We start from the raw sequence: 25,160 nt of genomic DNA, 5'->3' as shown, positions 1-25,160 counted from the left end.
TAGAGATATCGAAGACAGGCGGCAGAGCATCTCTCATTCACATAACACCCGTCAGCTCGCAAATCCTTCACCACCAAACGTGACACCCACCTCCCAGGCAACACCTCCCCCACAACAACAGCAGTCACCATATCTTGCCGGTGCCAATGCGCCAGCCCCATTGCCTGTCCCTGCAACATTCGCAAGCATAATGAATGCGTATCCCGCCCCCTCGGCCACAAGAGAGGAGCCTCATTCGCGTCCGGGATCCCGAGATGAGGTCCCTGCCAGTGGTCCTTCATTGCGGTCCCGTGATTAGTGATCTATTCGCCTACATCTACTATGCAAGTGGAGTCCATTATATTATACTTCTTTTGGCTTTATTCTATGTTGAACGCTGTGTTATTGATTTCCCGCTTCTCGCATCATCGTGGTTTTCTTGGCATCCTATTTCTCACTTTTTGTTGTTGGATGGTCCCATTTTTGCAGATATTCCGTCTCCGATACCAAAAAGTAACATTCAGCTTGCGTGGTCGACTTCTTGATCGTTGACAGCCCACCGCCTCTCCTCCAGAGCTCCCCGCTTTGTGGACTCCTAGCTCTGGGGGAAAAGGTGATGGGTCTCTGGGATGACATGAGGCTTATTCTCGTTGACTAGATGACCCTGACGGGCGAGAGTAAGCCAACGTAAGAGTGGAATCACGGCTTCCTGACTGCGAGCCCTCGGGTTGGCGGTTAGAAGACCGATTTACGGGCCCCTGTGGGGACTCCTGCCGTGCGAGGAATGTGCTGGCAATGGGGTAGTATGTGGGGCCAATATTCAATTGAGATTCTGTGCATGGACGTCGTGGCTGAACGAAAGTAGAAAAATTGTTACCATATATTATTCCCTACTCCTATCTTTCGTACTGTGTACGTTTGCGATTAATATTGGCACTGCCTGCCATATGAATTTTGACGCCGATACCAACTTGGTATTTGTGTTTGATCGCAGCGCTGAAGGGGTCACGATAGTAACACCTTCTCCACCAGCCTCATGAAATCATGATGCCTGCGCAACTGCGTGTGGCGGTCGTGCAGTTCGCTCCGAAGGTCAGTGTGTCCATTTCCTCGGGGATAAATACCGCAGCCATAATTGAATAACATCATTACAAGCTCGGCCAGGTGCAAGCCAACATCGCCAAGGCTCGAGAATTATGCAAGGGGTATGCGACCTCACGCACTACGTTAGAACTAAGAGGGTGACCTCACGGACTTTTGTTAGGTTGAAGCCCAGATCTATCGATCTCCTGTGCTTCCCAGAGATGATTTTCTCCGGTGAGTCGGTCATTGTACTTCATTATTACTGCCCGAGGGTTTCTGAACATGCACATCCGCGACCGGCGGCCCTCATCCAGGCTATGTGTTTCCGGATACAGCTGCTATCACCCCATATCTCGAACACCCGCATACCGGGCCCACATCCACTTTTTGCGCGGAGCTAGCACGCTCCCTTGAATGTTTTGTGGCCGCTGGGTATCCTGAGAAGCTCGAACCACATGAACATGCCCTTCCACTCGGAGATGATAGCGCCAGCTTATCGTTCCAGCAGCCACGCATCGGTGCAAACAGTGCGGTCATGTATAATCCCACAGGGGAGCGCGTTGGAGCCTATCGCAAGACCAACCTCTATAAACTTGATCTCCCATGGGCTGTTCCTGGATCTGGGTTTTCGACGATGACGCTACCGCATCCACTGGGCCCAACTACGCTTGCGATCTGCAATGACCTTAATGTGCAGGACCCTGCTGTGTGGGAGTCGCTCGAGGAAGGTCCATATGAACTTGCGCGACACTGCATAAGATCGGGCACGCGGCTTTTAATACTCCTGAATGCGTGGTTGCATCCTGATGAAGATGGAGAAGAATCAGAGACTGGTTCTGCTGGTCACACGACGCCGGAGCATAACCAAGACACAGATGAGATGGAGCCAAGTTGGGAAGTTATGAAATACTGGGCGATGCGTTTGAACCCATTGTGGGCGACCATCCAGAAGGCATCAAATGAGAGCGACGAGAAACCAGGGGAACGCAAAGTTCCCAACGAACTGCTAGTTGTTGTTTGTAACCGGTTTGGAGATGAAGGTGGTGAGTGTGTTAGAGGCTTGTGGCTTCAGCTTGGGTAAATCATTTTTGTTCAGGGAATAGATTTGCAGGATCGTCTGTTCTCATGTCCCTTCACCGAGGGTCCGGCCGACCGCGACTTCTGCAAATGATGGGTCAAAGGGAGGAAGGTGTCAGTGTCTGGACTGCAAACATGGCAGTATAGAAGCACGATAAGCATGTTCGATATCCACATCCGTACAGGCAAGAGACAAAGATCATGTAGCTTTTCTTTTACCAAGCTTTCTCCAGCGACTGCATATATTCCTCAGCAATCCTATCATCTCGATCGCTTCCTCCTCGTCCTCATCATAATGAGCCGCGTCGATCGGCCAAAGACTTTCTCTGTGTTCCATGAGCTTGACCACATGCATTTTTACCTTTGCTCTCTGATCATAACCTGACTCGGTGGCGGACATTGCATGCACAGAGTACTCTATCTCTTTAGAGGCTTCCGCTAGGATCAGATGTCTAGGCATAATTGTCAGAACGGGCACTTCGTGAATATCTGAGGAGTACCTTGCTTCGGAGTTGGACGGAGCATTGCTCAAATGGACCCATAGCCCATCATCACTATCGTCCCAGCGAAGGGTTCTGTGTAAAGCTTGTCTGATAGTGCGGAAGACCTCCATCCTTGCTGGTTCCTAACCAATATCGCACATCATTATTGTATTGTGCTATGCAGGCAGGATTTAAACTTACGGGTATCTTCTTGGAGATGCTTGCTTCCAGTTCGATATCAATTTCGGGTAGGTCTACTTGAGGATCTGAAAGATATTGAATTTTAGCGCTTCTTCTTATCAGCAGCTCGCGTTTGGATATACCATGATCGACGGAGATATCACTGCCACCTTGCCAAAAGTTTGTAGGCTCCTCGTCCAGAACATCGTCTTGGGGCAGCTCTTCACGCGAAGCTTGCCAAGCTGAATCAAAGCTGACGTCGACGACTTCAACCTCGTCATTATCGTGGGTTTGGTCTTCGTCTTTTTGGATAGTTTGCTGAGCATCCGAAGACTCTATAATGCGCGCTTCTTGTGGAGGCTGCTTGAACAGCACCTTGAACGGTGTTTTGAATGGCTTCCTTAAGGTATCGACAGAACTATAAGGCTTCGTGACTATCACAGTGTCAGATGAACTCCTTAACATTGGAACGCGTATTGCTCACTTAATAAAGGTGGCAGTGGCTGTAGCTTTGCCTTCTTCGTGGAAGGACCTGCAGGACCAGCATTGGCCCTTTTTAACACGCCGTTGGCCGTCTGTCCAGCATTGCGCTGACCGGGAGGAGGCATTTGAGGCGCTGGATATGATTCCCCGGCGTCGTCTTCGAATGCATCTGTGTTAAAGGAGCGTGAGTGTGACAGTGCAGCAACGCGGTCCTCCGAGGAGAGATTCTGTTTTTTGCGTAGAGCTTTATCAGGGTATTTGCACACCTGAGGTCGCTTTATCACATTTTGCACGAAGAAGTGAACGGAGAAGACGCACATCACACATATTATCACAGTAGCTCTTGACGACCTCCCTGTCGCTAGCGTCTATTTTTTCACCAAAGTACTTGCAGATGGACTTGGAATGATTCAGATTAGATGAAACCAAGCTAGCTAGTGATCAGGAAGAGACCGACCACGTGTCGGCACATAGTTGCATTTTCCGCAAATCCAATCAACTGGAGTGCGTCAGTTTTCTGACGCGGGCCAAGGAAAAGTCACTGACTGCACTGAAACTGTCGATGGACCTTTGGCTAGGTTGAGGACCGTACATGGTATTTGCTGCGCGTTCTCTCTTAGCATGGCTATCGGATACTAATTTGCGGAGGCGAAAGGCGTCTTCGCGAGCTGTAAGTTGCGTCAAGCACTAATTGTGTTCGTTAGCATGCATGCCGACTCACAGTAATAGAGGACGCATTTGGAAGGCTAAATGGAAATAAGCAAGAGAAGGTGACACAAGAGACAAACTCACGCAGCCATCACGGCCTGCTCGCCCTATTTGAAAACCCAGTCAGAACTACGCTGGCGAATGAAAATAATTGTACCTGTCTCTTGATAATACCCTGAACATGATACGTGTTGCTGGTCAAAGGTCGCTCTTCACAATAGCTGATGAAAGATACGTACCTTCAAAGCTCTTCGGAAGGTCGTAGTGAATGATATACCTTGGTCGCCAGCGTCAGCATCAAAAGAGAACCCAAATTCCACCAGAAAAGAAAGCTAACCGGACATCGCTTTTATCGATCCCCATCCCGAAAGCAATGGTTGCGCATACCTAAGTTATAAATCAAGTAAGCGTACTAGAAGGGACCATTGAAGGATATGGAAAACACACACCACGTCAACACCACCATCACCGTTTCCACCTGCTTCCCACTCGTTCAACGTCTTATCCAGTGTACGTGAACTTTTACCCCGTTACCTCATCAAGAATGTCGTTTCATAACTTGCCTAGGGAACGCACCTAATTCCGCGATGATATGGCCTGGCACTGATTCCTTTTCCTCTCAGAAAGGCCGACAGATCATCGCACGTCCGACGGGCACGACAGTAAATGATCCCGGAGCTCGGTCGGGCCCGACGACGGTGTAGGGTCATTACGAAATCGTGTACGGCTGACATACGAGATAGGGAGTCTAGCGCCGCGGTGTATTTGATGTCATAGAATAAGTTAGCGCGATTAAACGGATGCAAGGCGGTAAATAGTCTCTCTTCCGACATCCTGAGGTTGCGTATAATGTCTGCTTGAACGCTGGAGCCATAACAACATAAGAACCGGATAGAAAGGTCATAATGAAGCAGGGAATGATGCCTGCAGTATGACGGACATACCTCGGAGTAGCAGTTGCTGTGAGTGCCATAATGGGCACTCCATGGAATCGTTCCCGGAAAGAACCTAACTTGCGATATTCTTCACGGAAATCGTGACCCCACTCCTACGGACGTGGTTGATGTTAGTAGGTCCTGAAAGCGAGCAGCGATACGATGCCCACAGATATGCAGTGCGCCTATCAATGAATGAGAAGATATCACATTTTCCACGGATAGTTCTTACCTCGTCCACAACCAACCTGTTGAGTTCGCCCTCGGCATAAACAACTTCAAGGAGACGCGTCATTTCACGCGTGCAAAGTTTTTCAGGTGTGGCTGCTCGAAATTGTGATTAGCTCGCTTCATATGCTTTCTCACGTAAAACAAGCTCACTATATAGAAGACGGGTTTTCGGTTTCCCTGATTCGAGGTCCTCGATGATCTATGCTCCGCGTGTCAGAAAACTCAAAGTGTAGAAGAGCAGTCATAGTACTTGATCTCGTTCACTCGGTGGTGTGTCCGATGTCCAAGAAATCGCGGGGAGTCCTTTGCGGCGCAGACTCGATACTTCTGCAAAATCCAGTCCAGCCTCGGATGGAAAGAGGAACGGGCACCCAACGTACGGTTTTTCATCAGGGCTGGGTTGATGGGTCAGCTCATTAAACCAACCTTTATTGGCACGTTTGACGGACCCAATAGTGGTGAAACTATGATGGAGATACCAAACTACAATGAAATCAGCTCCTGTCAAGCAAGGGTGCCAAAAGCATACCTTATCTGCGATTGCTGGAATCTGAAAGCACAGGCTCTGTAAATTGTTGCGATAGGTAATAGGCGATCTGATTGTATTCATTGGCAAATACCTTGCCCATTCCCGTCGGTGCTAATACAAAAACATCGAATCCTGTGTGGTGAACCATTATGTTGGCGCAGATTTTCAGCAAGATTGTGCCATAACGCACCAGAAATAGCTGCCTCGACGATTTCCTTCTGCTTCCCCTTGTACCCTGCATGACCAAAAGCTGATCATTGGTTGTGTCAGTTCACCTCCAGACTATGGCTTTAACTGGATATTCACTTTCGGTCAAGATTCTGCGCAATATGTCAGAAAACAAGACACGATCCAAGCATATAACTAACGAACCTAGCACAATTTGTCGCCTTCTCTGCTTCCTTTTCCGCGGCCCTTTGTTGCAGCTCGGTATCATTCGCTGCCATATTTTGAAGGGCGCCTAGAGGTATGGAATATTCTTTGATGCCTAGAATATGATAAGTCCCCTATGTTGGTTCTTGCCTCAGCTCGTACCGAAGATACAACGGTTCAGAGCAGGGACGCGTTCGATTTAGTGCGCGGCAACGCGGTCACGTGCGTAATAATTAGCTTGTCCTTGTTTGTGCCTTCGCCGTCTGGACTCGGAGTTCTGAACAACATCGACATTTGACACAACTACCTCCTAAGCGCTATAGCTAGCAAATCCATGAAAATCATAAGAAGGAACGGTTGTGTTCCCCAAAGTAGCCTAGGTCTGTGTTGCACTCGGAATTTACATCCGCCAAACGACGTACCCATCTTCCACCATGCAAGGCATAGATCTCCCGGTGTTCTTGTTCGTTCAAAACAGCGCCCCACCAAGCTACCCAAGAAACCACGACAATGTCTGCGAATGAGAATATATCTCCCATAATCCACCTTCCTCCGCTCTTTAAATACCACCCATCCACCACATCAAGGCCCTTCTTGAACCCAGCCCACATTTGCTGTGTCTTTCCTGCGGGAGCCACATCTTCCCAGCGTGTTTCTCTGAACATCTTTAACCGCGATTTGATGAAAAATTCACGGCTCTCATCATTTTGTATCTCGAGAGTTCTGGTCATAAGGAGTCTTGAGAACGGTGCCAAGACTGTGTTGATAAACAGGGTCTCGAAGGTCTGTACGAGGACGTGTGCCCCACGAGGTATCAGCGGCTTGTCGGAGTAGGTCTCATCGAGGTATTTGGCAATTGCGTGGGAGTCAGAGATCACTGCGCCAGTGTTGGGGTCTTTAATAACTGGCAAGGTGTATCTTTCTCCAGCTGTTGGAGATGCGCCAATGCCTTTCATGGTCACAGCAATATTACGGGACTCCACCCAGATAATTTCATGTGGAAGGCCTTTATGGCCCAGACAGAATCTAACCCGTATGTGAGTCGGCGGCATCAGGCGTTACAACATCATGTCACGGCACCTCGTCTTTGATGGGTTGGGCGCCCATCTCTTCTTGGGAAGCTTGCTTGGTATGTCGTATAGGATGATGGGCTGCATTGTCAGCAGCTGCACCTAGCTGCACTTGGTATGTGATCAATATGTGATTCTGGTATTTAAACCTTTGGCGGTCATTACAAAGCTTCAAAGTCAAAGTGGGTATCTCAGGTTACCGGTATATCACGCGAGATGACATTCCTGAGAAACCTTAACCAGCACCTTTGCCCACCTCCCACCATTCCAAGAGCTGATCCGAGCCCACTCTTCCTCTTTCAGGACGCGCTTGTACCAAAACAGCCGACTTGCCACGATGATGTCCGCATACGAGAACGTACCTCCCATAACCCACTCCCGACCACTCTTCGCCCATAACGCTTCTCCTTTATTGAAACCCTGCTCCAAATATGTCCAATCACCATCGCGTTTCGGACCCTCAGGTGAAAACTCGTCCCACGGAAGTTGTAACCTCTCTGAGCGCGTCCGACGGAAAAACTCCGCGCTCACGGGGTTCAGAATCTCTGCAACACGCACAAATATCAGCCTCACGATGGGGTGCGCATCGTCGAGATATGAAGAGTCGAATACACGAATGAGCATCTCGGAGCCGTGCGGGAAGACGGGCTTTGCGGGATAAGTTTTCTCGAGATATGCTGCGATCTCGAGGGATTCGTCGATCAGAGCGCCAGTGTTGGGGTCGCTGAGTACAGGGACGGTATACATTTCTGAACCGTCGGATCTCTTTTTAGGCGGTACGCCAAGACCCTTCAGAACAGTCGCAATGTCTGGGTACTCGACCCAGACAGTTTCAAAAGGTAGCTCCTTGTAGCTTAAGACGAACCTGGCGCAAGAGGTAGGGAAGTCATGTCTACACTCAAGACAAGCACGCTGACCTGGGCTTCGATGTATTTGGAGACCAGTAGCTTCCAGGCAATTGGGAGGGAATATCGTATAGAGTGAGCGATTTCATTGTTATCATCAACTTATCAGGCCCACTAGGTATTGGCTCTGTTGTAAGTGCTATATTTGGCCACCTGCGCTACGCCGCACGCTCGAGTCCATCGATAGCGGCTCGCCGGCTCAGGACTGAAAGTGGTAAGCATACGGGGCAAGAAAGCGGCTACTGATTTGAACACGTGCGACAGAACACCACCGGCGGCTGATTTGCGATGATTTGTCTGATGGACGGTATGTGGATATCTTTCAGAGCGATAGTGAGTATTTACTTGTCGTTTTGACGATACTCTGATCTCCGCGCAAGTGCAGGAAGCAATAGGTGGCTTGGAATGGTAACCACTGAGTCACAAGCGCTTGTGATGCCGCTTTCTACGCACGACCTTAAGTATCTGGATCGATCATGCCAACGAGGAGATTTGTTGTGGTACAATAGAGTCCAGTGGGATTCAGCTCGAGAGTATAACACATCACTATTTACAGGCAGGCAGGATGTATCCCAAGAAGTTTTTTTTTGTGATTTTGCTACCCATGTATAGGTACGATATGATATATCCAAACCTTCCCCCGATTAAACACGCTCCTGGTACAAATATAGGTACAATGTCCATCTGGGGTAGCCTAGAGGCCGGTCTACGAAATCATAAGCCATCCCATCCTGAACAACAATAAATCACGACGTACCTTGCGCTGCTCGCCCTTGGCCTCGCGTTCGGGGTCATGAGAAAGTTTTCCAGCCATCTTCTCCATTCCGCCTGAACACTAAGATGAGTATAATTGCGAATCCAGATGAAGAAAGACCAACCCATCAATTTGGAACTCATGGAAGACAATTTGCCCGTTGGACCACGACCGGTGCCCTGACCTTGACCACTCCCAATGCCAGAATCATCATATTCATCAGTGTCGCGCTCGTACCCGCGACTACGGCCATCGCCACCAATGCTCTGGCCATAGGCACTGTCATTTTCGCCACCAACTCCAGGGATATTCACGTCCTGAGCGCCGCGATTACCAGCCATTCCAGGGTCCGTGTCGCAGTACTCATCGCCTTCATCTAAACCCTGCTGGCCTTGCCTACCAGCGCGGCGTTCGCTTCCTGTGTAGCCACCAGCTTGGCCGCTGCCGCTGCCTCCGTGGGAACCAGAGAGTGTGGTGTCACCCCCGGGGACGGTGCGTTGATCGCCGCTTGGGGAGTCGTAGTTTGCGTCGTCGTTGAAGTTCCCTGTTGCAGCATGAAGATGATAAGTCTGTCTAGGATTTGTAAACAATTTAAAACAACGTACGACGTGAACCTTGGTTTTCTTGATCGAAAGACATTATTGATTGTGTGTTGTGGTTAAGAAGATGAGAGATAGTGCGTTTCTGGGACTTTATATACGGTGAATCGATGATGTAGTGATGACGAAGGACGTTAGCGTTGTTGACATGTAGTTGTTCAATTGAGGAGCGGGCGTGGAATCTTGTCAATGCGGACCGCTCCAAGATGGAGCCTCTCGCAGCAAATACCCGCAAGGGTCGGCATTGCATGACGACAAGGACGAACTGTTTGGTGTAACCCCTAATTGGCGTCATCCTGTACGCTCAAGAAAAAATAAATGACATCATCATTCCGTGTCACCTGCTACAGGCTCCGCACTGTTCTATTCCATTGTTTGTGCACATAAATGCGTCCTGTTTTTTGAAAATTACAGCCAACCATAATTCTGACGAGGACCGGAGAAGATGAAGGAAGGATACAGACTGAGCACACACGAAACCCCAACCGACATTAAGAATCCTCGTGGTAGTGTCCACACGGGAAACATATTTTGTCAAGGAACTTGTTGCAAGAACCTTGGATTGAGTCAGAATCTGAGTCACGACTGGCGTGATATGTAGTAACAAAATGTGATGGGGATGCGTGGCCTCCGACAGCTTGCGAATAATGAGTTCTGTGTCCAACTATAACGGGTGATGGCCGTCCCTGTCTTGACGTGGTTTGCAGCGACATACCCAGCTGGACGGGACTAACGTGTGATGATGGACCGCCTGGTAACGAGCCACGTGCGTGTGATGCAGTAAGAGGAGCGCTGTGCATTGCCACCGAGGACTTTGTTTTGGGTTTTGGTGTCTGTGCGACATATCTCTGTCAAATCCATCTCTAGTAAGAAACAAAGTATATAGCTGATCGAATTGAAGTTTACCTGGAACCCTCGCACAGCGTATACGTCAACGACCTCAGGACGTTTCAATGCTGGAGCTATTTTGGTGGAAGTGGGATCCTTCCGCCGAGTACGCATGAGCCGTTTCCATAGGTTATGGTCATCGCTGTCAAGCTTGGAATGGGAAGTGGTAACAGCAGGTGGTGGGCTCTGCGCGTCGGCAAAAGATTCCTCTTGTTGAATGTCTTTGCTGGCGTCGAGCTCAGGCTGAGGGTTTGCGAAAAAATAACGACACATCAGTTGAGGCGATGTACAAGAGCCGGGAAACTTGAAGTTCTTACATCATCCTTTGCATCTTCTTCACCTTCGTCTCCCACTTGAACCTTCCCATCTGGTGGTAGTTGATTGTGTATGACGGTTGCAGGCCCCAGGGGTGACTTTGATCGAGCGCGACGACCGAAGAAACCACGCTTGTGACGTTCTCGTGGAACGGGTTCATCTGCCAGTGGGCGGTGGCGCGAGATGACGTTCCAGAAGCGGCGAATAGAGGGCAGGTGTGGGGGATGGGAGCCAGATGACGGCGATGGAAGAGATGTCTTGGAAGACTACAAGTACTTCTCATCAGGACTAGTACCATGTGCATGACAAAATACGATCTTACCTCGAAAAAATTGTGATATGGGTCATCGCACACCTCGAGGATGTCATCACCCCCCGTAGCATCAGCCTGTGATGGTCTCATGAGCAAGGCGAGATATATAGCCGAGTGTGAATACTGACATCGAGCCAAGATGATGATGGGGACTTGGGTCGAGCCTGAGTTTCCTGTTGTGTAGGTCGTCCGTGACCTTTTTGAAATATGGGTTCTGCCAACTCAGGAGCTATGTCTTTTACCATCCATAAAGCAATCGTCCCGTCGCGTCCACCGCATGCTAAGTATCTCCCATCTCGAGAGAACAACACGCAGTAAAAGTCTGCGTGATCCTGATAAAATAGTTGACCGAGTAACTGATGGGATTCGGTGTCCCATAGCCGTGCGACGCCTTCGATGCCCACACACGCCAGTGCATTGTTTTTGGGTGATAGTGCGACGTCATACAGCGAATGCTCGTGCTGGAAGCGATGAATCAGTTGGCCTGATGTGCTGTCGAAAACACGGGAGAATTTGTCGGATGCAGAGTAAAGTTTACTGCTGTCCGATGACCACGTCAACGACGTCACAGTACTATTACCCACATCTTCGATGGGGCCGACGACAAGCTTGCCGGTCTTCGTGTGCCAGATGCAAATTGTTTTGTTCCACCCGCCTGATGCAATTCTCCCTCCAGAAGGTGAATATGCAAGACTCCACACACCGATCTGCTCCGTGTTAATTGGGCTCACTGCGATTTCTCCACTTTCTGCCTTTCGTATGAGGATTGTCCCATCACCGGACCCGCTCGCAAGATGGTCCCCGCTGGGAGACCACGACAACGACCTCACCCGGTCGCTATGACCCGCCCAAACGCCTTTAATCATCTCACCGTCGGTAGTCCATCGCTGAACACTTCCGTCCTTCCTCCCGCATGCAATTGTCTTGCCGTCCGGCGACAACATCAGTGAATATATGCTGCCGCCCTCGCCTTTCCATGGTTCTCCAACAATAAGTCCTGTGTGGCAGTCCCACTTCCGCATCGTGCCGTCCAGCGAACCGCTCACGATGTGAACGTTGTCGTGTAAGAAGCCGAAACTCCATATAGTGCCCTCGTGGCCCTCAAATTCGTACTTTGGAGTTAGTCCTTTGGATTGCGCTGGGGTTGCATCTTTCTCATGGGCTGACTTTGCAGAGAATTTATAAGGCATAGCCCGTTACCGTAAGGAGTCTGGTAAATCAATGCTTTCTGACAATGCAGTTTGTGATCGATTATGGGGACGAACAGTTGAACCATGCTCACCGGTTGCCTGCTGGTCTCGCCTGGTGGCAAGCTGTTACATGGATCACACCAGAGGCAGCGCTAATCATAACGGGTTTATTAGGTTTATTATGCGAGTCTGTTGTGAGCCTGTCACATCAGTGAATTGGCTCATCCACCTTTTCTCCCATGTCAGCTGCTTCGATGTCGGCATACTATGATACTCACTAGTAATTATGCTTTGTATGACCCTTCACCTGACTCCAATTATACTATTACTGGTTAATGAGTCAGCGGACATGATATGAATCTCTAGCAACGAACCAGAAACAAAGTGGACTCATCTGACATGCCAAATCCTCCGTTCCGTATATCTCCTCGCGCCTGCAACTGTCCTCTCACGGCAAGTGTCGCGTTAGCTCACGGAGACCGATTGTGTTCTCCTGGTGGGAAGAAGAACCTTAAGAACAAAGTAAATGACACACACTTTGACACTTCACCTCTTCGCCTGGGTGCTACAACGGTCTGCAATAACGTTGCGAGCACCGCAACGCACGTCGCACGCGGCTGATGCAGCTGCAGTTATTGCGATGAAAAAGTTCATTTTTTTTCTCGCACGAACTGCAGATGTGAGCTCGAGTCAATCTTGGCTTGTCGTTGTCGTGGCACCGCACTTCTTCACGTTTGAGTCTTGAGGATGATTTCGGGGCGTTTCTTCCGTGGTATGTAGCCTGGAGACGAGACCGTATCTGTAGATGTGTCTGTTAGACATCGATTGAAGTAGTTCGAACTTGTAGCACGTGCCAGGGCCCAGCATGCAGCGCTTTAAAAGTTTAGGTTGGCGCTGGCGGTCGGGCGGCCCCCTAGCGCCGGGTCAACCGTTGTCGTTTCAAGTTTGGCACCTTTTTTCTCGAGCAAAATTATGTTTGTACACTCATTGAACCTGGTAGAAGAAATAAACTGTAGATCTTCCTGCTTATTGATCTGCCTACGAGAGTTCACTACTTGTAACTTGAGCAAGCTTAACTCAGGCGCCGAGACGATTCTCCCAAATTCTAAATCCTTTCGATCGATCATGCAGTCTCCCCCTTAATCCTTTCATGAACCCGTACATACATAACCCTATATATCATACACACCTTCAAATCGTACAGTATTCAAATATATGTGCGGATGACTGTGTCAAATATAGTGGCTCATGAGGGCTAGGTGAGCGTGGTGTAGTATGATGTGTATGTGTAATGCTGAATAGGAGAAGCGGTACCCCAGCTGTATGAGGAACACCGGAATAAAATATAATTACGAAGTTGAATACTAAAATAAAGATAGTGATGAAGCATGACGAGTTTGACATCCAGCGGAATAAAAAAAGAAAGCCACATGAAAACCAAGACAATATCAAGAATAGTTGTGTCCGTAGGTGAAACATATTGAGTCCGAACTGGCATGGTAGGTGGTGACAAAGTGTGATGGGAACGTGTTCGATGATGCCCTGCCCATATGGAGACCGGTCGCGACGATGAAACACAGATATTATGGTCGATGATAGGCTGCAGCAACAGAAGCACTGCACGTTGACTTCATCTGCTGGTTTCGTGTCAACGTGGCCTGTTGCATCCAGTCAGAGCGAGCGAGCGTCAAGATGAAACGGAAACTGACTTCGAACTCGTGCACACAGGATACCTCAACGACATCGGGCCGGGTATTGTTGAAGCCGTTCTTCTGGAAGTGAGATACTTCCCTTGAATGTGCATTAGCCATCTCCAGAGACTTCTATTTTCATCGCTGTGGAGCTCGGCAGGGGGAGCGAGATCATAGGGAGGTGGGCTCTGCATTAGCCGTCTCCAGAAGTTCACATGTTCTTCGCTGTGGAGCTCAGTATGGGGAGCAGGATGATAGGGAGGTGGACTCTGCACGTCAACAAGGGATCCTTCCCATTGTTTGCCTCCACACTTTTCTAGTTTGCTGGCGCCCGGCTAATTCAGGGAATGCTAACGTTAAGATGACAATGTGCGAGAGAGGAGAAACAACTTACATCCTCCATTTCATCTTCCTCGTCATCTTCTCGTAGTTGGACCTTCCATGCTGATATTGGTTGGCTAGGTATGATGTTTGCAAGCTCCAGGGGCGAATTTGAGTGAGTACTACGAGCGAAGAAACTACGCTTGGGGCGTTCTCGTGGAACAGATCCGTCTGTAGGTAGGCGGTGTCGAGAGATGACGTTCCAGAAGCGACGAATAAAGGACAGGTGGGGGACATGGGGGCCAGATGATGGCGACGGAAGAGATTTCTGGGAATGGTACTACGTATCGTCAATACTAGTGTTCTTGCATAGCATATACGAAATTTACCCAGAAAAATGAGTCATATGGATCGTCCTGCACCTCGCCAGTGATGTGATCACCCCATGATGGCTTTGAAGTTGCTACAAGGTGAGGAGCTATGTCGTCGACAATCCACATAGTGAGCGCCTTGTTGTGTCCGCCACATGCTAGGTATCTCCCGTCTTGAGAGAATGATGCACAACGGAGGATTTGGCTATTCTTGCTAAATTGCTGGCCAAGCAATTGATGAGACTCGGTGTCCCATAGCTGTGTGACACCTTGATCGCCCACGCACACCAGGACATTATATGTGGGCGAAAGTGCGATGGAATACAAGAGTTCGTCATGCTGGAAGCAATGGAGTAATGCGCCTGTGTTGCTGTCGAAGACTCGTGCTAATTTGTCGGATGCGGAGTAAAGTTTTGTGCCGTCCGACGACCACACCACCGATGTCACTTCGTAACCCAGGCCTTGAATGAGCCCAAGAGCAAGCTCGCCAGTCTTGCTGTCCCATATACAAATTGTTGTATTCCACCCGCCTGATGCTATTCTGTTGCCAGAAGGTGAATACGCAAGAGCACACACTCGGTACTGCTTCGTCTTGATCGGACCAACCTCTACTTCTCCGCTTTTCGCATTCCGAATGAGAATGGTTCCGTCATCAGATCCACTGGCAATATGATCTCCGCTGGGAGACCAAGAGAGCGATCGCACCCAATCGCTATGACCCCTCCAAGCACCGTCAAGCATCATCTTTCCATCCGTATTCCAGTGCTGAACACTTCCATCTGCCCTCCCGCACGCAATCGTCTTGCCGTCCGGTGATAGCGCCAGCGCATATATGCTCCCACCCTCCCCGCCCCATGGTTTCCCGATAAGATGTCCTGTGTCGTAGTTCCACTTGCGCATGGTGCCGTCCTCCGAGCCACTCACGATGTGAGTATTGTCGTGCAAGAAGACGAAGTCCCGAATGGCCCTCTGATGGCCCTCGAAGTTGTGCTTCGGAGGTGGACCTTTGGCTTGCGTTGTGGTTGGAAGAAGTTCCGTGCGGATCTGCCTTGCAATGGATCTAGCAGCCATGGCTTTGTTACCGCAACGGCAAGGCGCCTGGAGTATCAATTTAGTTCGTGATCAATTATGGGGGGAACAGTTGACCAGTACTTACTAAAGTTACTACTCAGGTTGTCTGTGGTTTCTCGCCTGCGGGAAGCTAGAATAGCATGGTCACAATGCGTGTTGTTAAGTATGGTGTTTCAGGCATCATGATAGATTCCATGATGATCGGGCGTTGGGGCTGTGCTTCCGTGACCCGAGTACATTCCCAGGTTCCAATTATTTTCGTGTTTCAGACCCAGACTGCCATTCATAATCACCCGCTCGAGAATGTCAGTCGCTCTAGACAAGTCTAGATGATCCACTATGCCAATTCGAATCTAGGTTTTAAAACCATGTTTCATTGGTACATATTATAGTAGACACGGTGACCGGTGACCTTACGCCCATTTCTGATTTGCTTCGGCCCAGTTCACGTCGAAGCTGTTCATGTCCGAATCGTTACCTGTCCTCCAAGCTCCGAACTCATAGAATCCACTGATCTGAGTCTGCTCCCGCAAGGCACGGATAGACCGGTCTCAGAAATGGCGCCAAACATTTCCGCATACGTGAGGCAACGAGCCTAGACAGTGGAGGTAGATAACGATGAACAAGGCACGCCAGGTGAGTACACTGCGCTTCCTGTTTGTACTGTTGTGCTTGACTGTGCCTTCGACGAGTGGTTACAAACATGGATGTCACTGCCTGCATGTATTGTCTCACAGGCTCCGACAGTATCATTTTTGCCGAGACTCTGCAGAACATTGCTTACACATATCTCAGTTCCATGCTCAGGAATGGTCATATCATCAACGGCAGCCATGAACCAATCTGGAAGAAGCACGAACGAATGCAAATGTGGGTAGCTTTCTTCCTTTGTCCACTCCCTTCTACCAAATATATTATCGTCTATATGCTGACCCATCTCTCCTAGTTCGATCTTAACCAGTGTGCCAACCAGAAGATACATTTCACCAGGGGATTGATAGGGCGTTCGTTCAAGTGCCAAGGCTTCTGTTCACATCGCCGACGTCCTCCGGTGTGATACTGACCGAGTTCTGGAAATTCGAACGCATGTGCATCTATTTTAATTACTGATGGCAAGATATGTCCAGAGGAATAACGTTCAACGCACTTGTGCAATGATGTGAACAATTCTCTGGTGATGTCACTCCGCTCCATGTACACTGTAACCCACTGACAAATATTTACACTGACTTGCTGATTCAGACTCGGATCAATGTCAGCTCTTGGGGCAATTCGATGCTCAATGGCCTACCGGGCCCTATCCGCAGCCCACAAAAGTACATAATATACAAATATGTGGAGCGATTAGCGCTATTGATATTCGGGTTTTTTTGGCGCGTCACCATACAATCATACATTCGTTCTACATGTTGCTGTGTACTTGCATGACATGCGGTAGTCGCCCGATTATCCTACGTGGCATTAGTAACCACCTCCTAGTAGTAGCTCCTAGCGCAAACGAGGTATGGAACGTTGCCCTCCCACTGGATTTCAAATATCCACCACGGGTTGTTTCGCGAAATCTGTGACTGATGTATGACAACACTCGAAGCGCTGGACAGTCTTCGCACCATGCTTCCGTGGCTCCCGTTCCCAACGGGCGGAATTTCATATCCGCTGAGTGCTCGTACAAGCCAAGTTGATACAATCCTGATTTTGCCTGTAGGGTTGATAATCACACTGCGGGATGTTTCACCGCTTACGACGCCCACTGACACAAATTTCGAAAAAGTGAAATAGCCTCGCTGCCTTCTGTTCATACTCACCAAATGTTAGTGATTTTATCCGTCTGTTGCCTATATTGTGAGCATCTACATTGAGGCGTCACCACGAACAATGTCCGTGCTAATGAAGCTCAAGGCTGCCGAATCTGTTGGGTTGTATTCATAAGCACACTGGATCCAAACAGATTGGTACGCCGCACGTATTCTCAATCTCGGCCGTCGCCTAGTAAAATGACCAATGTATCTTCGATATGAAAGAAGGATGCAAACCAACTCGCATGAAAACACAGCCAACATCAAGAATTCTCATGGTAGTGCCCACATGGAAAACATATTTTGTCGAGGAACCTGTTGCAGGAGCCTTCGATGCTCGAACGTGAATCGGAGTCACGAGTGGCGTGATAGTCGGTGACAAAGTGTGATGGGGACACGTGCAATGATTGATCTCCAGTGGGTTGAACATGTCGAACTCCGTTGCTGACCATAGCGTGCGACGATAGCGGCCGTGATGAGCTACTGACGTGTGCTGCAGCGAGAGGAGCGCTACACGTCACCGCATGTAATGTCGTCTTCCGTGACGGTGTCCGTGCGACATATCCCTGTTTTTCCGAGTCTAGTAAGACTAAAAGCGTGTAGTATGGAAGCTTACCTGGAAACCCCGCACAGCGTATACCTCAACGACCTTGGGGCGTCTCACTGCTAGAGTCATATTGGGGTCAGTGGGAGCTTTCCATCGAGCCTGTATTAGCCGGTTCCAGATGTTTCGATCGTCTTCATCGTCGTGCTTGGCAGGAGGAGGGGAGTCATCGAGCATTGGGCTCTGTGTATCACTGGGCTCATCATTGCTGGCAACTGGCGGATCATTCGCAGAACATCGCTGACGGCTGTCGTGTTGGGATGAGAGTGTGGTAATCGAAACAGCACTCACATCATCATCCATTTCGCCTTCCTCATCTTCTCCAGCTCGAACCCTCTGGTCTAGTGTTGGTGAATTTGAGCAAGCGCGACGAACGAAAACATTTCGCAATGGAATGGGCGGCAGGCGATATCGAGAGATGGCATTCCAAAAGTGACGGGCTGGGGAAGGGTTGGGAGGCTGAGGGGGACCGAATATCGAGGCAGGAAAGGACGACTGGGAAGACTACAACAAGTGATTAGTGTCAGTACTGGTGCGCTTTGCATGAACAATGAGTTCTACCTTGAAAAAATTGTCATATGGATCATCGTGTCCCTCTTTGATGATGCCATCACCTCCGGTAGCATCAGCCTGCAACAGCGCTGTGAGTAAAGAAGGCAGTGAGTTCAACATGAGAGTACTCACATCAAGGAAAGAGGACGATGAGGACCGTGGTTGAGTTTCCTGCTGTGGTTCGGGCCGATTTTCATGCTGCGTAACTTCACGTTCCCCGTGATCTTGTCCAAGTATGGGTACTGCAGTAAGCTGAGGAGCTATGTCACAGTGTCTGACAATCCAGAGAGTGAGTTTTTTGTCGTCTCCGCTATATGCTATGTATCTCCCGTCTGGAGAGAATGACACGCAGTTAAGCCATTTGCAATCATCCTGGTGAAACGGCAGGCTGAGTGGCTGTTGGGACCCTGCATCCCATAGCTGTGCAACTCCGTCGTTGCCCACACATGCCAACACGTTGTCTTTGGGTGAAAGTGCACCGGAATACAGGTAATTATCGTGCTTGAGCTGATGGAGTAGTGCGCCTGATTTGCTGCAAAAAACACGTGCAAATTCATCGGATGCGGAATACAGTTTTGTGCTGTCCGACGACCACACTAACGACGTCACAGCCATCCCCAGGCCTTGAATAGGGCCGACAACAAGCTCCCCGGTCTTCGTGCTCCAGATGCAAATTGTTTTGTTGCTCCCGCCTGATGCAATTCGGTTTCCGGAAGGCGAATATGCCAGACTCCACACATAGCTCTGCTCCGTCTTGATTGGGCCCCCCTTGACTTTCCCGCTGGCTGCCTTTCGAATTAGGATGTTTCCATCGTCGGAGCCGCTGGCGATATAGTCCCCGCTGGGAGACCACGAAAGCGACCGCACCGCTTTCCCATCACCCGCCCAAACACCTGCGATCATCTCCCCATCCGTGTTCCACTGCTGAACGCTTCCGTCTACCCTCCCGCACGCAATCACTTTCCCATCCGGCGAAAGTGCCAGTGCATATATGCTTTTACCCTGGCCTTCCCATGGTTCCCCGACAAGAAGTCCGGTGTCGCAGTTCCACTTCCGCATCGTGCCATCCCAGGAACCACTCACGATGTGGACGTTATCGTGCAAGAAGACAAAACTTGGTATTGTGTCCTCGTGTCCCTCAAATCTGCACTTCAAGACTGGTTTATCCCATTGCACTGGGGTTGAAGCTTCCTTGCGGGACCGCCTCGAAAAGACCGCAGCAGCCATAACTTGTTGTTGTAAGGTGTCTGGCGTAGTGGTCTGACCTGACGTGGTTCGTGATCAATTGTGGGTGCAACAGTTCACCAGCACTCACCAGGTCGTGTGTATCTGCTTGCTTGTCCCTCGTCTAGTATCAAGCTAGGCGAATTTTTATATGTCTCGCAAGCATGGACCCATCAGGCGGCGATAATCATCCATTCACAGGTTCTGCAGCTACAGCATTTTGGCTGTAGTTCGATGTTCCTAACGATGCTCATTATAGCACGATATTGATTCCAATCATAATACCATGATGAATCGTTTTATTTCGGTGCATAAACTGAAGCCAGACACCTTAACCTTCAATGTTCAAGATAGCTTCTCGGGCCTGACAGGGTTTGCAACAGTCTTCAGATCCCGCATTGTTGTTCGTGCCAAATTACCTGTCTCTTAGGAGTGAGTTGCAGGTGGTCATGATTAGCAGTCTGTTATCATGCCATGTGGTACAATGATCACGCCACTGCCGTCTCCTAAAAAAGAGCTCACCTGTGTCACCCGGACGCAATCAAACCAATAAATATGGATGCGGCACATAAACAAAGTTGCCCAACACGAGACAGATTGAGATGAACTGCCTAGATAGCTCGACGAGGGCAGTGTGGGATGCATCAGAGCATGAGGCGAAATCTGTCCCGATAACCTACAATAGCTATCTTCATGTTGTGCAAGAGGCTTTATCCGGGGTCGAGTGCTAAAGATGATGGTTAACCTGCCTGATCACTGGGGTCCAGACTGCTAGAGGTAGAATGCCGAACCTCCATAGCCAAGCTTCTCGGGTAATACATTGTGTTTGGGTGAAAATGCGACAGAATACAAAATATGGTCGTGCTTGAAGAAAATTAGCAATTTGCCTGATTTGCTGTTGAAAATAAGGCCCTGTTGAAAACACGTGCTCATTGATTTGTCGGATGCGGAATAAAGTTTCATGTTGTCCGACGACCTTCACTTTCCCGCTTTCTGTGTTTTGAATGAGAATATTGTTCCATCCTTCGACCCGCTTGTATAATATGGTCCCCGCTGGGAAACACCAAGAGTGACCACGCCTCATTGTTATGACCCATCCAACGATCATCTCCCCGTCGGCATTCCACTGCTGAACGCTTCCGTCCTTCATCCCACACACAACCATTTTCCCGTCTGGTGAAAGCGGCAGCGCATATATGCCCACACCCTTGCCTTTCCATGACTCTCTGACAACAAACCTTGGGCTGTAGTTCCACTTCCGCATCGTGCTGCCCTCAGAACTGCTCACAATGGGGATGCTGTCGTGCAAGAAGACAAAATCCCCAATCACATTCTTGTGTTATTTAAACCTGTGCTTTGAGTTGATCTTTTTGGGTTGCGCTGGGGTTGAAGCTTCCTTGAGGATTGGCTTTGCAGAAGATTCAGAAGTCATAGCTCGTTACCGTAATCTGGTGGATCAATCTGACTCTGCCACGACTGGTGATCAAATGGGGCGAACAAGGTGATCAACACTCACTGGTTTGTTTGTTTTTTTGTGGCAAGCTGTCAAGGCAGGTGAGTTTCTGTGTCCCGCAGGTGGCAGACATGGGTTGCACGAGATAATGCTAATTGTCCTAGGTTCATGTCGCGATGCAGCATTTAGCTGGTTTGATCATTTTGGCTACGGTCCCTTCCGCCCAACTCCAATCAATCTAGTATGATGAACCATGCTTCGGTGCATACTCAAGGCAACCCAGTGGACATTAAGTAACACAGCTTCTCGCATCTATCTATGGTTTGCTCCAGAGTTCAGGTTGTTCATACATACTCAAAATTCTAACCATCTTGCCCGTTCAAATCTCTTCTCCCAAGAAGACAGTACAACACCTTGCAGTCCTCTGACGTCAGGATGGGATATCCCAGCACACGCGAGACAACATAAGGCGGGGGCGAGAGAAGTAGAGCTGCGCAAGGGAAATTCGGAACGCCACGTGAGCACAATATGTATATTCGTCTGGTGTAGGATTGTGTCTTCGCTCTGAATCAGAAATTCTCGCGAGCACAGATGTCCTGCCCTTATTGACTGCATGTATTGTCATGTTCAATCCATATTACCGCAGAACATGCTGCGTGTCTCTTAGTTCCACGATCGCTTGGATAACCTTCTCGATATGCTTCGCAATGGCCATCATGGGTCATTTCTTCCATCGCGAGAGACGCATGAACGGATTCAGATGTCAATGACCATTGTAACGAGTTTGACGGGTGCCTTTCTTCCACTGTTTATTCCATTCAACCATTAGTCATGTCTCATCTTCCCTTAAATTATTGTCGTAAAGTCTTTGTTTTGCATCTACTTTGCATGGCAGCTATTTTGTGACAAACAGGCAACATACGGGGGGAACTACCAATCCAACTAAGAGGATAGGCACAAATGAGTATACGAGAGCTTTGTTTTTGCATATTGGTTCCAAACAGCCGCCGCCGACGGTGGTGACTGAGTGAAAGCTTCCATGCAACCAACATTGTCAGTACACCAGCTTCAGAGTTGGTTAATTGCTTTGAAGAACTATCACAAGCAAGCTGCAAGGGTGGTGACATGATTCGGAAGTGAGCTCGAAGTACTTATTTATGTCTTGCACTGCGAATGCATGCAAGTGCCAATAGGAATACAAATACATCACATCTCCTGCGTATCATACATGATCAACTGTAAAATGAGCGAAATATAGCTTTATTCAGATTATGGACGCGTTCATAACTCATGAATGGAGCGAAGCGGTCTCAAGCGGAGGGCTCCGCCGAGTCCTCCCCAATTGCATTGAGGTAGTCATGCAGCACTTTGTCCCAAGTGGTTGGCTCTTCTATTTTCTTGACACCCTTCGTCTCCGGGTTAGGGTTCACCTTGGCCCCCCAAAACCATTTCGTGGCCGTCCACTTGGGTTCGTACTCATTGAGGTACTGATTCTGAAGCGTGCGAGAAGGATTGTCGAGTTAGATCATGGCAAGTACATGAAGATCAAGGTACTAACACCCTCCATGATGACATTCACAAAGTTATCGGTCCGACTTCTATGACTGGTGGAGAAATCAATCGGGGACCCATCGTTGATCACAAAGAAGCTATAGATCAACACTTCATTAAACCATGAGCTCCCAGATGCAGAAACAAGTACCGGAGTGTTAGGTGAACAGTGAGAGGGCGATTGTTCCACACGAGGCGTGTATTAGACATCGAGGCTTTGTGGTCCAAAGGATTCGCGGGGTCAGCAATAAGGTAGGCGCTTGGGGTCAGCAAATTGAACTCGACAAGATCTGTTACAACGATAGAAATAAATAAGTATCTGGCATGAATGAGCACTGGAGGGCACACCAGCTTGGATGTCAAGTATGACGGCCGTCTTAAAAATCTTAGGGCGCGTAATGATGTGATCAAATGCGGCCGAAAGTTGGTCAGAATAACTCTTGACTATGGCATCCTTCGACAGCTTCATCAACTCCCAGAGCTCGACAACGTTGAGGCTCAGCAAGGAGCAGGGGTGTTGCCGAGCGGTCCCGACCCATTTCTCATATTCCTCGAAGGACGCGCTGTTGTTCGCAAGGCGATTGGCGATATCTTCATCGCCGCCAAAGGCCGAGACGAGATGCTGGCAGCTGTTTTCAAATTTCTTGTATTGGGTCTGGTCCTTCACTGTGGCATCGAACTGCCCGCCGTTTGGAATGCCATAGAAGGCAGCTTCGACATTTGTGGGGAACATCGAATTTACTGATTGGTCTTTGTTTGAACACCACACTGTCTATGACAACGATGAGCACTGAACACTGATATTGTGAACGGGTGAGGAACGCACCAGCGGGTAGCGGGCGCCATAAGAGACCGACATGACGACATGGGATCCGTGTGATATGAAGAAGTCGTTGTACTTTTTGACAATGGCGGAGTCTTGCCCGTTAAAGATCGGCAAATCCTTTACTCTCTCAAGGAGCCCAGCTGTATAGATACTACTCGAGTAGTCTTTGAGAGTTACAGTATACTTCATCTTTGAGAGATTGAAGAATGCATATTGATGGTCACTGAGAAACGATTTGTGCGAGGCTGCCGCCACAGACGCGGGTCCCGTAAGCGCGAAGTAGCGGCCGCTCAGAGTAGAGTCTTTGTTAAATGCATGATTCGCGACGTCGCCGTTTACATAGTGAATAAATTGGCCTTCAACTTGTCGGATGTCTTGAGCGACGGAAACCATGTTGGGAACATTGTACAGCTTGTCATCTAAGCGGGGGATGATGGTCAGTCGCCGTCTATGGGGTTTCACGGCGAACACACCAATTTCTACAGTATGAAATTTCTCAAAGTCAACAACGATCCAACGATCTGCTTTCTTCAGAGCTGAATCAACCTATGAAGAGTCAAGAGCAGGCCAGCAACTGATTTATGAAAACGTACAGAGTTAATGTCTATTCCGGTTACTTGGGCCATGTTTATGCTGTAGCCAAGACGATCGATAGCAGAAAATGTTGGGTAAGACATAGTGGAGACTCTTGGAGGGCAAGAGTGCAGACAAGAAATGCGGCTGGAAAACAAATGAGAGTTGGATTGGTACTTAAGTAGGAATGGGTGCGGAAGGTCCTGGTGTGGCATCGATATTTCAATTGATCACAACCATTCAATCTGCAACAAAAATGTACGTCATGAGTTATCGAGCAGGATATGAGCTACATACGTGAGGCTGTGGGCTGGCATATGGAATGGAAAATCGAAGTGACAGGGGCAGCTTGGGGCACCAACGTAATTCTCCCTCTGCCGTCAAGGAAAGCCTTCGCATCGGATCCGAGACAGCCACAGTTATGTTGTGATCCTATCATAACAGTGAGATCTGAAATATCGGCTTTTCATGAAGCTGTTCAGCCGAGATTGCATGAAAGGAATGAAAGATCCAGCCGCCTCAGTCTGCGATGAAAAGTTCGGGCTCGCTGCATTGGCAACAAGCTGTTCGGATCTCACTAGTACACGAATGGAAGATCAGGGCCCCGTGACATTAATATTCGGTTCCACTCAGGGCAGAAAACAACTAACTTGGACCTAACTTTGGTTTACATGATGTGTATGCTCATCATACGATCAGATAACTCACAATGACGAAAGAGGATTTATCTTACATGTAATTATACACCGTGCAAGCAGCTCAAGTAAAACACGTTCACGGTCATAGGCTCCGCTCAAACTAAATTTGAGACCCCCGTGTTTCTGGATTTGACGACAGGAACACTACGGAACCACACTGGCACGGTGTTCTCTTCATTGCCCACGTGTTCCTCCTGCAGCAAGAACATAATGAGAAGTCAAAAGGCCAAAGTAGCATTAACATACGCCAGCGATGGTAACCTTGACTGTTCCCAGCCTGCGAGAAATGTAAAAGTCGATGGGGGTTCCATCATTCTCAACTGGAAGGCTAAGTAG

At 49.0% G+C, this 25,160-nt stretch overlaps 7 protein-coding genes across 7 annotated transcripts; 1 reads left to right on the top strand and 6 right to left on the bottom strand.

The window, feature by feature from the left end:
• Positions 1-929: 929 nt before the first annotated feature.
• On the top strand, positions 930-2,601 carry DEU56DRAFT_111771 (carbon-nitrogen hydrolase). The gene is made up of 5 exons (XM_041344605.1): positions 930-1,071; positions 1,135-1,184; positions 1,244-1,296; positions 1,377-2,105; positions 2,159-2,601. Exons 1-5 carry the CDS (start codon positions 1,024-1,026, stop codon positions 2,284-2,286), a joined length of 1,008 nt encoding a protein of 335 aa, XP_041202700.1. The 5' UTR covers positions 930-1,023; the 3' UTR covers positions 2,287-2,601.
• DEU56DRAFT_918331 (uncharacterized protein) lies at positions 2,339-8,123 on the bottom strand (the record flags this gene model as incomplete). The annotated part of the gene is made up of 31 exons (XM_041358101.1): positions 2,339-2,591; positions 2,640-2,764; positions 2,823-2,887; positions 2,945-3,235; positions 3,286-3,550; positions 3,603-3,683; positions 3,742-3,783; positions 3,831-3,952; positions 4,006-4,030; positions 4,077-4,099; positions 4,150-4,167; positions 4,232-4,269; positions 4,330-4,379; positions 4,442-4,511; positions 4,569-4,856; positions 4,937-5,040; positions 5,098-5,112; positions 5,160-5,251; positions 5,309-5,357; positions 5,409-5,485; positions 5,539-5,553; positions 5,608-5,641; positions 5,688-5,723; positions 5,779-5,819; positions 5,878-5,937; positions 5,994-6,007; positions 6,060-6,193; positions 6,482-7,085; positions 7,135-7,235; positions 7,376-7,994; positions 8,047-8,123. 31 exons carry the CDS (start codon positions 8,121-8,123, stop codon positions 2,339-2,341), a joined length of 3,828 nt encoding a protein of 1,275 aa, XP_041202699.1.
• A 596-nt stretch (positions 8,124-8,719) lies between these two features.
• Positions 8,720-9,736, bottom strand: DEU56DRAFT_835086 (uncharacterized protein). Its single transcript, XM_041354737.1, has 2 exons — positions 9,394-9,736; positions 8,720-9,332 (listed from the first exon to the last, which is right to left on the bottom strand). Exons 1-2 carry the CDS (start codon positions 9,680-9,682, stop codon positions 8,749-8,751), a joined length of 873 nt encoding a protein of 290 aa, XP_041202698.1. The 5' UTR covers positions 9,683-9,736; the 3' UTR covers positions 8,720-8,748.
• An 11-nt stretch (positions 9,737-9,747) lies between these two features.
• DEU56DRAFT_111618 (WD40-repeat-containing domain protein) lies at positions 9,748-12,238 on the bottom strand. Its single transcript, XM_041344604.1, has 6 exons — positions 12,186-12,238; positions 11,032-12,131; positions 10,913-10,978; positions 10,593-10,856; positions 10,294-10,518; positions 9,748-10,235 (listed from the first exon to the last, which is right to left on the bottom strand). The coding sequence occupies exons 2-6, from the start codon at positions 12,091-12,093 to the stop codon at positions 9,879-9,881; spliced, it is 1,974 nt and encodes a 657-aa protein (XP_041202697.1). The 5' UTR covers positions 12,094-12,131; positions 12,186-12,238; the 3' UTR covers positions 9,748-9,878.
• Positions 12,239-13,242: 1,004 nt separating this feature from the next.
• Positions 13,243-15,320, bottom strand: DEU56DRAFT_835077 (WD40-repeat-containing domain protein). Its single transcript, XM_041354735.1, has 4 exons — positions 14,495-15,320; positions 14,179-14,445; positions 13,803-14,119; positions 13,243-13,751 (listed from the first exon to the last, which is right to left on the bottom strand). The coding sequence occupies exons 1-4, from the start codon at positions 15,218-15,220 to the stop codon at positions 13,742-13,744; spliced, it is 1,320 nt and encodes a 439-aa protein (XP_041202696.1). The 5' UTR covers positions 15,221-15,320; the 3' UTR covers positions 13,243-13,741.
• Positions 15,321-17,458: 2,138 nt separating this feature from the next.
• On the bottom strand, positions 17,459-19,726 carry DEU56DRAFT_928314 (WD40-repeat-containing domain protein; the record flags this gene model as incomplete). The annotated part of the gene is made up of 4 exons (XM_041358634.1): positions 17,459-17,909; positions 17,960-18,451; positions 18,509-18,577; positions 18,632-19,726. The coding sequence occupies 4 exons, from the start codon at positions 19,724-19,726 to the stop codon at positions 17,607-17,609; spliced, it is 1,959 nt and encodes a 652-aa protein (XP_041202695.1). The 3' UTR covers positions 17,459-17,606.
• A 2,760-nt stretch (positions 19,727-22,486) lies between these two features.
• On the bottom strand, positions 22,487-24,230 carry DEU56DRAFT_918327 (uncharacterized protein; the record flags this gene model as incomplete). Its single annotated transcript, XM_041358100.1, has 7 exons — positions 22,487-22,669; positions 22,735-22,825; positions 22,879-23,017; positions 23,076-23,499; positions 23,554-23,972; positions 24,027-24,099; positions 24,147-24,230. The coding sequence occupies 7 exons, from the start codon at positions 24,228-24,230 to the stop codon at positions 22,487-22,489; spliced, it is 1,413 nt and encodes a 470-aa protein (XP_041202694.1).
• Between the last annotated feature and the right edge of the window lie 930 nt (positions 24,231-25,160).

Source organism: Suillus clintonianus (genome assembly GCF_016758775.1).
Source record: "Suillus clintonianus strain FC179 chromosome Unknown DEU56scaffold_130, whole genome shotgun sequence".
Taxonomy (NCBI): domain Eukaryota; kingdom Fungi; phylum Basidiomycota; class Agaricomycetes; order Boletales; family Suillaceae; genus Suillus; species Suillus clintonianus.
This window is presented reverse-complemented; position numbering and strand designations above follow the sequence as displayed.

Excerpts from the sequence above, each read along its gene's own strand:
- DEU56DRAFT_835077 (XM_041354735.1), bottom strand. The coding sequence starts at position 15,220 with ATGATGCTTGACGGTGCTTGGAGGGGTCATAGCGATTGGGTGCGATCG. Across the intron at positions 14,446-14,494 it reads CATATGACTCATTTTTCTGG|TACCATTCCCAGAAATCTCT; the intron begins GTAAATTTCGTA and ends GACGATACGTAG. Across the intron at positions 14,120-14,178 it reads AGGAAGATGAAATGGAGGAT|CCGGGCGCCAGCAAACTAGA; the intron begins GTAAGTTGTTTC and ends TCCCTGAATTAG.
- DEU56DRAFT_111618 (XM_041344604.1), bottom strand. The coding sequence starts at position 12,093 with ATGCCTTATAAATTCTCTGCAAAGTCAGCCCATGAGAAAGATGCAACC. Across the intron at positions 10,857-10,912 it reads CATATCACAATTTTTTCGAG|TCTTCCAAGACATCTCTTCC; the intron begins GTAAGATCGTAT and ends AAGTACTTGTAG. Across the intron at positions 10,236-10,293 it reads ACGCTGTGCGAGGGTTCCAG|AGATATGTCGCACAGACACC; the intron begins GTAAACTTCAAT and ends TGGATTTGACAG.
- DEU56DRAFT_835086 (XM_041354737.1), bottom strand. The coding sequence starts at position 9,682 with ATGACGCCAATTAGGGGTTACACCAAACAGTTCGTCCTTGTCGTCATG. Across the intron at positions 9,333-9,393 it reads AGAAAACCAAGGTTCACGTC|GGAACTTCAACGACGACGCA; the intron begins GTACGTTGTTTT and ends ATGCTGCAACAG.
- DEU56DRAFT_111771 (XM_041344605.1), top strand. The coding sequence starts at position 1,024 with ATGATGCCTGCGCAACTGCGTGTGGCGGTCGTGCAGTTCGCTCCGAAG. Across the intron at positions 1,072-1,134 it reads TCGTGCAGTTCGCTCCGAAG|CTCGGCCAGGTGCAAGCCAA; the intron begins GTCAGTGTGTCC and ends CATCATTACAAG. Across the intron at positions 2,106-2,158 it reads CCGGTTTGGAGATGAAGGTG|GGAATAGATTTGCAGGATCG; the intron begins GTGAGTGTGTTA and ends ATTTTTGTTCAG.